General features: G+C 37.9%; 1 protein-coding gene across 1 annotated transcript; it reads right to left on the bottom strand.

The window, feature by feature from the left end:
* Positions 1-1,095: 1,095 nt before the first annotated feature.
* On the bottom strand, positions 1,096-10,655 carry pold3 (polymerase (DNA-directed), delta 3, accessory subunit). The gene is made up of 12 exons (XM_056262951.1): positions 10,512-10,655; positions 9,333-9,388; positions 9,125-9,227; positions 9,002-9,041; positions 8,464-8,596; positions 8,114-8,369; positions 7,960-8,032; positions 7,680-7,857; positions 4,413-4,522; positions 3,981-4,063; positions 3,610-3,688; positions 1,096-1,373 (listed from the first exon to the last, which is right to left on the bottom strand). The coding sequence occupies exons 1-12, from the start codon at positions 10,566-10,568 to the stop codon at positions 1,168-1,170; spliced, it is 1,374 nt and encodes a 457-aa protein (XP_056118926.1). The 5' UTR covers positions 10,569-10,655; the 3' UTR covers positions 1,096-1,167.
* Between the last annotated feature and the right edge of the window lie 655 nt (positions 10,656-11,310).

Genomic DNA, 11,310 nt, shown 5'->3' with positions numbered 1-11,310 from the left:
ATATCAAATGATCACAAAGTGACAAAATCTGAATATTTAATACATAAAACGGCCAGAAAATTCTCACTTTGCTGGTCCTCATGTTTGAAAGCACAATTACAAATGTTTTACAACAATATAAAGAACACTGTTCTTGTGTTCGGTTGCACACACCCACTCAGATCTAAGTTTAGGAGCCTTTCCTCAGGGAAAAAAAAGTGAGTTTATGGGGAATGATGTCTTGGCACAAAACGCTCAATTTCATGTCTGTGGCACTGGATCAGAAGAGCTTGGACTGATTTTGATATGCATTTCCAGAGGCATGCCATTCCACACAGTAAGTTTAGTTTTGATAAATGGAAATGTCCAAGATCAACACAACTACGGTGCCAGAAAGTGACGTCATTTAGAAATATGAAGCTTGGAGGAAAAAACTCCTCGACTCACAGGAACCAAACAAGACAGCAAGCGAAAAACATTTTCTTGACCATTGAGCAGCTTTTTAATGGACTTAATAACTCATGAAATCTGACTAAAGCACTAATATTTATTTTACAAGAATATTAATACAAACAAAAAGAAAAATGATTTCAAACTTATATTTATTATCCAGCAACATTCTAAAAAATGGCCAGACAATGACCAAATAAACCTATGGAACATGAATTTGCAAAGAAATAGTCAAGTAATGGAGGTTGGCCATATGCTTTCGGTAAGGACATCCAGCATGTAGTTAAGTGATAGTCAGCATATACATGTTGTTCATGTAGAAGCAGAAATCTACTCCATGTCAATGTCTAAGAGGGGCCTTTCAGTGACAAACAAGATATACTTCCTCCTTATAGCATCATACGTGGTTCATAGGAAAGTCACTGCTTAAGTGCTTAAAAGGAATATAGTTCACCCAAAAATGAAAATTGTGATTATTTCTTCACCCCTGTTATTTTATATATATATATATGTGTGTGTGTGTGTGTGTGTGTGTATATATATATATATGTGTGTGTGTGTGTGTGTGTGTGTGTGTGTGTGTGTGTGTGTATATATATATATCAATATATATGTGTGTGTGTGTGTGTGTGTGTGTGTGTGTGTGTGTGTGTGTGTTTAGGGTGAGTAGTTAACAACAATTTTCATTTACAGGTGAACTATTCCTTTAAAAGTCCATGAAAGAATAAGACAAATAAATCATTTCTTCTGGAAAAATCCCATAATGGATGGCTGTTTTGTAGATTTGTTAGTGGCAGAGGTCTTCTTCTGACTCTTTTCTTTTTTCTCTTCCTCCTTTTTTCCAAATGACTGCTTGATTGAACTTGAGTCCTTGGCTTGACTTTTGGGTTCAGGCTCCTCTTCACTCTCAGAGTAAGACTCACTCACATAACCCTTCTCGGTCACTAGGAAAACAGATACATTTGATAATTAATATCAGAGAGACACTGTCAATAAGCATGTGGTGATCTATATCTTGAATTTATTTTTTCACAAGAGATGTTGCCATACATTTTGGCCTAAATAAAGTTCCTTAGGTGGCATAATTAATATTAACAGCCATTGTTACTGTGCTTATGTATTTAAATACTGCATCTGTAGACAGCACCAAACCATTAGAACCATACACATTTCTGACTGGACACTCTAAACCTTCATCTGGGCAACCATGTATGCACCAGCAAATGAATAATAAAACAAACAAACAAACAAACAAACAAACAAACATATGCAACGAGTTTTTACCACCATGCAATAAAAATATCCACTTCAAAGAGTTATTGTGCTGAACAGAAAACTGGCATTAAGGAATGTGTAATATTAGACACTGTGCTAAGTACAAAAATAATACCAGTGCCTCGAAGTTCTAGGAATCAAACACAAACATTCATGCTTTTGGTCTTCAAATACAAAGATTTCCTTCGCATGAACAAAGACAAAAATAATCTGGAATAAATATTTTCAGCACAAACAGTTTGTCAGCACTCTGTATTTCTTTCATATAACTTGTACATATAACAAGTTATATTTGTTATATGTACAATATTTTATATTTTAAAGCTTTAATATTTTTAAGACAGGATGTACAGAACATCATACAAAGATATAGAAGAAAATGTATAAAAACATTTTGGATCAATAAAACTAAGAAATAAAATAACTGCAAAAAGGCCACAATGCAGACAAGATTTGCATTTCACATGTTGGCAAATCAAATTAAATCGGCTAAATTGCCTGTGCGAGCACGCTCTATAAGTACAGCGCAACATCGATATACCGAAACTAACAGAACTACAGAATTAAATCAGAACAGAATATACATTTCTAATAATAATTTAAAAACAAACAAACAAATATCAAACAAAGTTGGGAGGAAATATGTGATCTGCATTACATCATAATGGCATTTGGTCTTAAAATGGCAGCAGTCTAATAAACTAATAAAGACAATTAATGTTTATCAAACAACAAAAGCCAAAGAGAAAATTACTCACAGATCTTGAATGAATAACTTTCATTGCTTTAATAAGCATTAAACTATCAATTTATACAGTGAAAACTATGCAATGTTATTTTACATTTGATTACTTCATTAGATTTCTTTTGTAGGCCACATTACTTGAAATTAAACCACTGCTTATTTAATTTGTATCTTTGTTTTATTGTTTTTATTTGACCAATTGTTTGTACTTTGTTTCTTAGTTCTTGTTCTTATTGTATCTTATCTTATGTATATAAAACAAAAAAATGCCTGTACACTGGTGCATTTACAAATAATTTTTTTTATATTTGTTTTGTTCAAACATTGCCGTTTCTTTTGCTATAGATATTTATTTTAAATTTCAGAATAAAGCAATTTTATTTGTTATTAATTTGTTTCTTTTTTTATAAAAAAAAATAGCAAAAAAAAAGAAAAGAGATAAGAATACCGTTAAAGTCTTGGATTGATAAGCAGTATCGTAAGAGTAGTAATACCATTAAAACCTTAATGATACCCATCCCTACTCTACAGATGATGATGATGTCTAACTCTTATCTGTATGACCATAAATTATGGATTATTTTAAGTAGTTTCCGCTGTTATAAGGAAAAAACTCAAATGATCGCACAGACACCTCACATGCGCACAGACACAACATATCAGTTCTAGCATTGCTAACTTGACATCACAGCCTGTTCATTATCAAAATAAAATACAAATATACTTTTTTTTTAACAAGCAGCAAACGTTTTAAAACATCTTGTAAAATTACCTCAAGCATGACTTAAATTACTTTTTCAACCATTAAACTGATAGTATTAACCTGTCAAAATTCTTACTGTTGTTTAACGGTTACCCAATTAATTATGAGCATCCTCACTTTAAATCCTTGATTTCAAACTGTTGCACCATGTCCAGCACAAACTTGCCAGTTTACTGAGTGCACTGTTGGCTAGAGTTTACTTCCTTCATTAATGTTTTTAACTATTTTGTTATTTGTGAAAAATACTGTAATAGGATTACAGAATCAGAATCATCATACATATCAGCCATTGGACACAATGCTCTCGAAGATATAGGCATCTGCCATCAAAAAAATCCATACAGGTCAACCACTAATCAAGACAATTGGATAATCATGTCAACTGAAATATACTTACCAAAGGAACCGTCTTCATCAACAAATGTGTGAGACTTCAAAACACGCCTCCTTTTCCTCCTCTTCACCTCTGAGCTCTCCTGAACATAATTAAATGGAAATATTACTTTATGTAAAATACAAGTGAGATGTTTGTGTTGTAAATTAATGTGCAGTATCCAGTCACAAGGAAATAGCACACATTAAATGTTTTTTTTTCTTGCAAAAAACAAATTTTGTTCAATGGCTAACTTTGAATGGCCATCAATGAGTATGGTTATCTATCAGCAGGAGCTTAATACCCATGCTAACCAGGCAAACCTTGACCCTCTTGTTTGAGTGGCTTGGCATGTTTTGGTCAACAAATACCAAAAAAAAAAAAGTGATGCTTACTTGGTGTGAAACAGGCTCTCTCTTCACTTGTTTTTTGGGGCTGGGAGTCTGTTTGGTTGGCACAGGTGGAGAATCTGGCACAACTAGAAGAGGAAAAGAAGAAAAGACAGATCAAATACATACATCAGATATATATATATATATATATATATATATATATATATATATATATATATATATATACACAGACAGAGGAAAAGACAGAACGAGACAAGAAATGAATGAGATGAATGTTATCAATTAGCTTTTGTTTGTCAGAGAACAATTTTGATATTTCATTCAGCACTCTGCCCAGAGGGAGAACCCATTTCTTTGTTTTTCTTCATTTTGGGTCACAGAACGCCTCATCTGGATTGATTCAAATCCACCAAGCATGACGTGAGCCTGTTTTTTTTCCTTCTTCTTCTTGTTTTCCCCCTATCTCTTTCGTACCTTCATCATCACTGCTGTCTGGCTGGGGCTTCTTTATACGCCGTCTCTTTTTCTGCTGGTTCTCCATTTTCTCATCATCACTGTCCACAACCTCAGGACGCTTTGATTTACTTTGAGAAAACAAACATATTTTAGCTCACATTTTTGAGGACAAATATAACATTCCATATAATCCAGACTCTTTAAGGAAATTGATTAAACCTTTAAATGTTGCATTAATTGCAAAATAATGGCTGTGTTTCCACTGTATATTTATTTTGTATATATAGCCTACTACACACACACACACACACACACACACACATTTATACACACATACAGCTCTGGAAAAAATTAAGAGACCACTGTAAAATTAGAAGTTTCTTTGGATTTACTATTTATATGTACCGTATTTTCCGCACTATACGGCGCACCGGATTATAAGGCGCACCTTCAATGAATGACCTATTTTAGAACATTTTTCATATATAGGGCGCACCGGATTATAAGGCGCATAAGATACTGCAGTCAAACGTTTGACTGGGTTTGCGTTATGCATCCACTAGATGTCAACAAAACAGTCAGATAAAGTCAAACTTTATTAAGCTTTTTGACAACTCCGTTCACTCCCATGGTAACGTTGTTCAAACGTTAAAGGAAAACTCCGGTCAATTTTAACATTAAGCTCATTTTTTGTAAATTTGGAGTGCTGTCAGAACAGATAACAACGACAAAAACCGGTGTTGCCTACACCGTGTTATCCTCTTTTTAAAATTTGCACCCTGTTGACTTAAACGGGAAAAGTTTTAAACCTGCTTTTAGCCTCTTAACAACCTTAATGTGTCATTACAAGTGCACAGCCATGTGAGTGAACACGGTGAATCTGACTCCAGTAAATGTGAAAGATATGAATAAAAATGATGTTTATTCAGCCAGCTCACATACCCGTATTTTCTTCCTGTTTTCGGTCGAAGTCCACAGTAGGCGATTGTCGAGTGCGCGCGCGCGATCATTGGTAACTAAGTAACAGTGTAGACTCAGACTGTCAGCTGTCAGCCGATGACGGTGCTGTGTGGTGTTCTGAGAATATCAGCTCAAATGGATAGTTCATCCGAATCAGATATTGAACACACGGAGGAGGTTTGATCGCGCGCGCGCGAACTCGACAATCAACTACTGTGGACTTCGGGCCAAAACAGGAAGTAAATACGGGTATGTGAGCTGGCTGAATAAAGAGATTATTCCTGCCTTCGTGAAAGCTCGGATCACAGGAGACTGATATATCAGCCCAGGCATCCAAGATCCATTGCCAGATAGTGGCGTAAGTCGGCCGGCGCTGTCTCCCCATCCATATATAAGGCGCTCCGCATTATAAGGCGCACTGACGTTTTTTTAGAAAATTAAAGGCTTTTAAGTGCGCCTTATAGTGCGGAAAATACGGTATGCGTTTGAGTAAAATTTTAACTACTGACAGCATTTTTTGTTTTTACAAATTTTACGAAAAAACATTGTCATTTAGAGCATTTATTTGCAGAAAATGACAACTGGTCAAAAAAAAAAAAAAAAAAAAAAGATGCCATGTTTTCAGACCTTGAAGAATATTCCAAACCAACATGGCAACATGGTCTTGGCATGCTCTCTATCAGTCGGTCACATTGCTTTAGTTTTGGGTGACTTTATGCCACTTCCTGGCGCAAAAATTTAAGCAGCTTGGTTTTGTTTGACAGCTTGTGACCTTCCATCTTCCTCTTGATCACATTCCAGAGGTTTTCAATGGGGCTCAGGTCTGGAGATTGGGCTGGCCATGATAGGGTCTTGATCTGGTGGTCCTCCATCCACACCTTGATTGGCCTGGCTGTGTGGATTGCAGAGAATATGAGCAAAGTGGTGTGACACTCGACTCAATATTCGGCTCTATGCCAGGGCTCATGGCCCGAGCGAACGCTCCACTCATCCACCTGTTCACGCTCACTGGTAAAACGACATTCGTTCAAATCCTCGCTCATTAAATTTCTCGGTACTATATGTCTATCTGTTTCTAACACTTGAATAAATGTCACAATTACAGTAGGCCGATACAAAGCAGTTATGATATTTGTTAGCCTGGATGCCAGCCGAACTTAGCCCCGCCCACAACATTTGAGGATGTGAAGTTCGGTCTGGACTTGATCCGTTGAGAAGCAAGTATCCCCGAACCAAAGCTGTTCGGACCAATCAAATTGTCAGGGCGGGCATTATACGATGATGGACAGCTGATCAACCGTAACGTAATCATCCACGTCACCAAAGAGCGCTTGGGTTGAATTCGTTTACAACATAGTATGGCTGCCACTGGAGAATTGAGATGTGTAGATTCAGCCAGCGCTCCTGTTATAGAAGATGTAGACAGCGCATTCATTTTAAAAGAGGAACAGAGAACCGCGATCAAGGCATTTGTCGATCGGAAAGATGTTTTTGCCGTCCTTCCTACAGGATTCGGTCTATCCAATTGAGTGTAGAGGCATTTTTTTTCCTATACATTGAAGGGGGAATCTCCTCAACCACCACCAATGTGCAGCATCCACCTGAATGATGCGACGGCAGCCATATTGTGCCAGAACGCCCACCACACACCAGCTTACTGGTGGAGAGGAGACAGAGTGATGAAGCCAATCAGTATATGGGGATGATTAGGAGGCCATGATGGACAGAGGCCAAGGGGCAAATTTGGCCAGGATGCCGGTGTTACACCCCTACTCTTTTTCGAAGGATATCCTGGGATTTTTAATGACCACAGAGAGTCAGGACCTCGGTTTAACGTCTCATCCGAAGGACGGTGGTCTTTGACAGTATAGTGTCCCCGTTTGTATACTGGGGCGTTAGGACCCACACAGACCACAGGGTGAGCGCCTCCTGCTGGCCTCACTAACACCTCTTTCAGCAGCAACCTGGTTTTCCCAGAAGGTCTCCCATCCAGGTACAGACCAGGCTCAGCCCTGCTTAGCTTCAGTGGGCAACCAGTCTTAGGCTACAGGGTGATATGGCTGCTGGTAAATACATGGTGATATGGCTGGCTTTGGCTGCTGGTAAATACCGTAATTCTTGCGGTAAAACATTGTCAAAGCAGAAGGAAGCAAGTTTTTTCAGGAATATAGAAAACAAAAATGTAACTTTACTCAAACCCATACATATAAATAGTAAATCCAGAGACACTGCTAATTTTGTAGTGGTCCCTTAATTTTTTTCCAGCGCTGTGTGTGTGTCTGTATGCATGTATATTTTAGGGAAATATAAACTCATAAAGCTTACTTCCGAGTGTCTTTTGATTCAACTTTCAAAGCACTGGACACCTTAGATCGTTCCTCTTTAATGGCAAACTCAGATTTGGGAGACGGCTGTGACAGTTTCACACTTGCAGTATTCGATGCTGCGGAGTCACCGCCGGTCTCCTCTTTGATGCTTTTGTTGGGTTTTTCATCTACCTTTTCTAAATTTTACAGGAAAACGTTTTGTTTATTGCTGTACGTTATGTCTTTTTAGTTTTTTTGATAGTTGAAGACAAAAAAAACAAACAAAAAAAACCACTCACTTTGGGCAGACTTCCCAAAGAAGTTACTCATAGGGTTCGCTTTGGAGGCCGGTTTGGTTTTTGAGGTTTCAACCTACGACATATGAAACCATTATACATTTTTACACACAATCTTGTGTGTCTTCAACCTTAAACTATAGAGTTACACACTTACCAGGGAAGAATCATCTTTCTGCTCTGTTTTCACTTCCTTGCTGGATTCTTGACTCTTAGAAGCATTTTTGCTAGCAAACATTCCCATGATGCCTGCTGGCTGCTTAGCACTAGGTTTTGAGGTAGCAGAAGTGTTTTCATTCATGCGAGGTTTATTGATTTCCTTCTCCACTGGAGGGACCAAAGCCACCTCCTGAGCTCTCTGCAGCTCTACAGATGGCATGGGGACCGCCGCAGAACAACGTATAGCGCTGTACCTGGCGAATGAGGAGAAATATCGGACGTGTCAGTACTTTAGAGGAGGTATCGCTCATATGATGAATGCATACAGGTTATATGAGGATCACTCACTTGTTGCAGTTCTTTAGGTTCTCCTTAACAGCATCGTAATCTGTACTGTAAAGTGGAGAACTATCCTTCAGCTCCGCTCTCTGCACACTGTAGACATGCACACTGATTGTCACATCCATCTTTGCTTTAACAGCTGTAAAAAAAAAAGAAAAAAGATTCTCCTCAACTGAAAACTGTAAATAGAAAATGACATGAAAACACGTATGGCCTGAAATTTCACTTGGGTTACCGCTAACACAGATTTAAATATTTCTTTTTATTTTGCTCCCGATATTTTTTATATAAAACAATAGAACTAAAAATGTAAATTAAATAAATATAAATAACTCTAAAACCATTTTTGTTAACATTTAAATATAACTTATTTGATATAAAAATCATCCCCTCAAACAATTAAAATATATGTTAGCTACCACTAAACATAACTAAAAAAAAACCAGATGAGATGTGGGAGACTGGGACATTTGTGAGCCAAGAATTGTTGAATTTATAAAATGCTATTTGTTGTAATTTACAGATACAAAAATGATAATCTTACCGTCAAGCTTGTCCTCACGTACTACTGACACTTTATGGCACTAAAAGGAAAGGGAAATATTCAATGGCAGATCTTAAAATAATGTTAATTCCTTTGAAGCAATGATCAGATCTCAGTCCTTACCGTACTACCATTCTCAACTAACTTGCCAGATACAAGGTAGGTGGCATGAAGGGGAGTCCCTGAACTTTCCCTGCGTTTCTGCTCCAAGTAATGATACAACATTCTGCAACAAAGTGACATGAACACCAGTGACTCCAACAGATTATCAAGAAGAAAATGTATGCTGAAATACATTGAAAATGGCATGAATGGAAAGGACAGGACTTACTGTTTTGCAGTGTTCACGTGGACTCCAAGAGTTAAACTGAGCCATTTGTAAGTGACCTGCAAAAAACAAAATATAAATGCTGGGTGTAGCCGTACGCTTCTCATGCTACCTAAATGCAACATAACATAACGTTACGAGTTCGAATCATAAGTGTAATTCTTTCGGAAATCAGACTGCGCTGAAAAAACCCGTCAACGGAACCAGGGGCGTAGCCAGTACTGGGCCAGGGCGGCACTGGCCCGCCCACATTACTCACTGGCCCGCCCAGGCAAGTTTGATAAAAATAGATTTTTAGTTTATTTTTATTCAAATGTATTTAAGAAAATATATTAATATATACCTGATTTATTGTTGACTGCTGTGTGTGTTTAATTCGTTTTCCGAATAAAATGGAACTGTCGAAGCAAGTTGTAGAAAGCCTCTCTCCGGAACGTTATTGGTTGCTATGGTTGCTGGGGGTTCCGACAGGAAAACTCTCAGCGGCGTCGGCGCCACAATAATGGCTAAACAACTTTCTTTAATGTGCTATTTGAAAAAAGCAAAAGTTGAGGAAGAAGACACGCCACTGCCTTCAACTACCGAGTCCACACAGCCCAGTTCTTCCGACTCATTACCCCAGGAGAAGGCTAGTCAGGTGCTGGTGGCGGCTGCTTCTTGCTCCCTCTCTCCCGGTCAGCCCGACGCGGGTTTACCCGCCGATCTAATTGCGATATTATTATTTTAGCTTACTTTATTTTCGGGTGAACTGTCTTTGCACTGCTGACATGTTGCAGAAAAATAGACAGGTTATTGTCTACACTGGTTTGTCCAGCCTTTATTAAGCTCTGTTGGTTGAACATGATGATTTGCCGAATATAAAGGTGTAACTGTTTTTGCAGTTTGTCGATTCATTTTTCTACTCTCTAAGGTTAATTATTACTGAAGTCATTTTTTTCTATGAAAAACTATAGGCCCAGTCACATTTTCACTGGCCCACCCAAAATACAATTTCTGCCTACGCCACTGAACGGAACCGAAGGTCATAAAATCAGTCGGTCAGGGTATTTGTATTGATTCCCAACTCTGGCCAGTCAAGTAAACAAGCACTCAACCACATGTATGCATATTGGTATCTCAACTGAAAGTTCACATTTACAAATAACAATAACGATAGCGATATCGTTGTGAAGATTGACTTACGATCTTATTTTGATCATTCACAAATTCATCAATATTGTCTAAATACAGGTCATCCATATCCGGAATGACTGGCTGCTGAATCAATGTCCAAGTTGTGATTGAAAGAGCTGCCAAACGCGGGAACTGCTGCTGGACCGTATTTACTTCCGGTCATGTGGGGTAGAGCGTCCAATAGCAGCCAGAGGTACTAGTCTACTACACACTTTACAACAAAACATGTGCATTCGCTTTTTATCATGCTTAAAGGGATACTCCACCCAAAAATGAAAATTCGGTCATCATTTACTCATCCTCAAGTTGTTGCAAACCTGTATGAGTTTCTTTCTTCTGCTGAACACAGACGAAGATATTTTGAAGAACGATTGGAACCAAACAGTTGTTTGGCACCATTGACTTCCATAGTAGAAAAAAAAAAAAAAATAATAGTATGGAAGTCAATGGTGCCAAAGTTCCAATCGTTCTTCAAAATATCTTCCTTTGTGTCCAGCAGAAGAAAGAAACTCATACAGGTTTGCAACAACTTGAGGGTGAGTAAATGATGACCGAATTTTCATTTTGGGGTGGAGTATCCATTTAAGCTATTTACCATGTTAGTACGAGACGAGTACGTTTGCACCGATTTAATTTGCTTGCAGTTTCTTGTATGTTTGTGCGACTTTTGTTTATAAAATATTTCAGGAGCTCTTGTAACCCTTACAAAAGTTTTGGATGTCTAATGCCTATGAATAACTTAGGCTACTATTATAAACAATGCAACACACAGTGGGAGTTAGAAGTGACAGTGGTACCTATTATAAGT

The sequence above is a fragment of the Rhinichthys klamathensis genome, unplaced genomic scaffold (genome assembly GCF_029890125.1).
Source record: "Rhinichthys klamathensis goyatoka isolate OS25496 unplaced genomic scaffold, OSU_Roscu_1.1 h1tg000197l_1, whole genome shotgun sequence".
NCBI classification, from domain to species: domain Eukaryota; kingdom Metazoa; phylum Chordata; class Actinopteri; order Cypriniformes; family Leuciscidae; genus Rhinichthys; species Rhinichthys klamathensis.
Note: the sequence above shows the minus strand (reverse complement) of the source record. Positions and strands in the feature narration are given on the sequence as shown.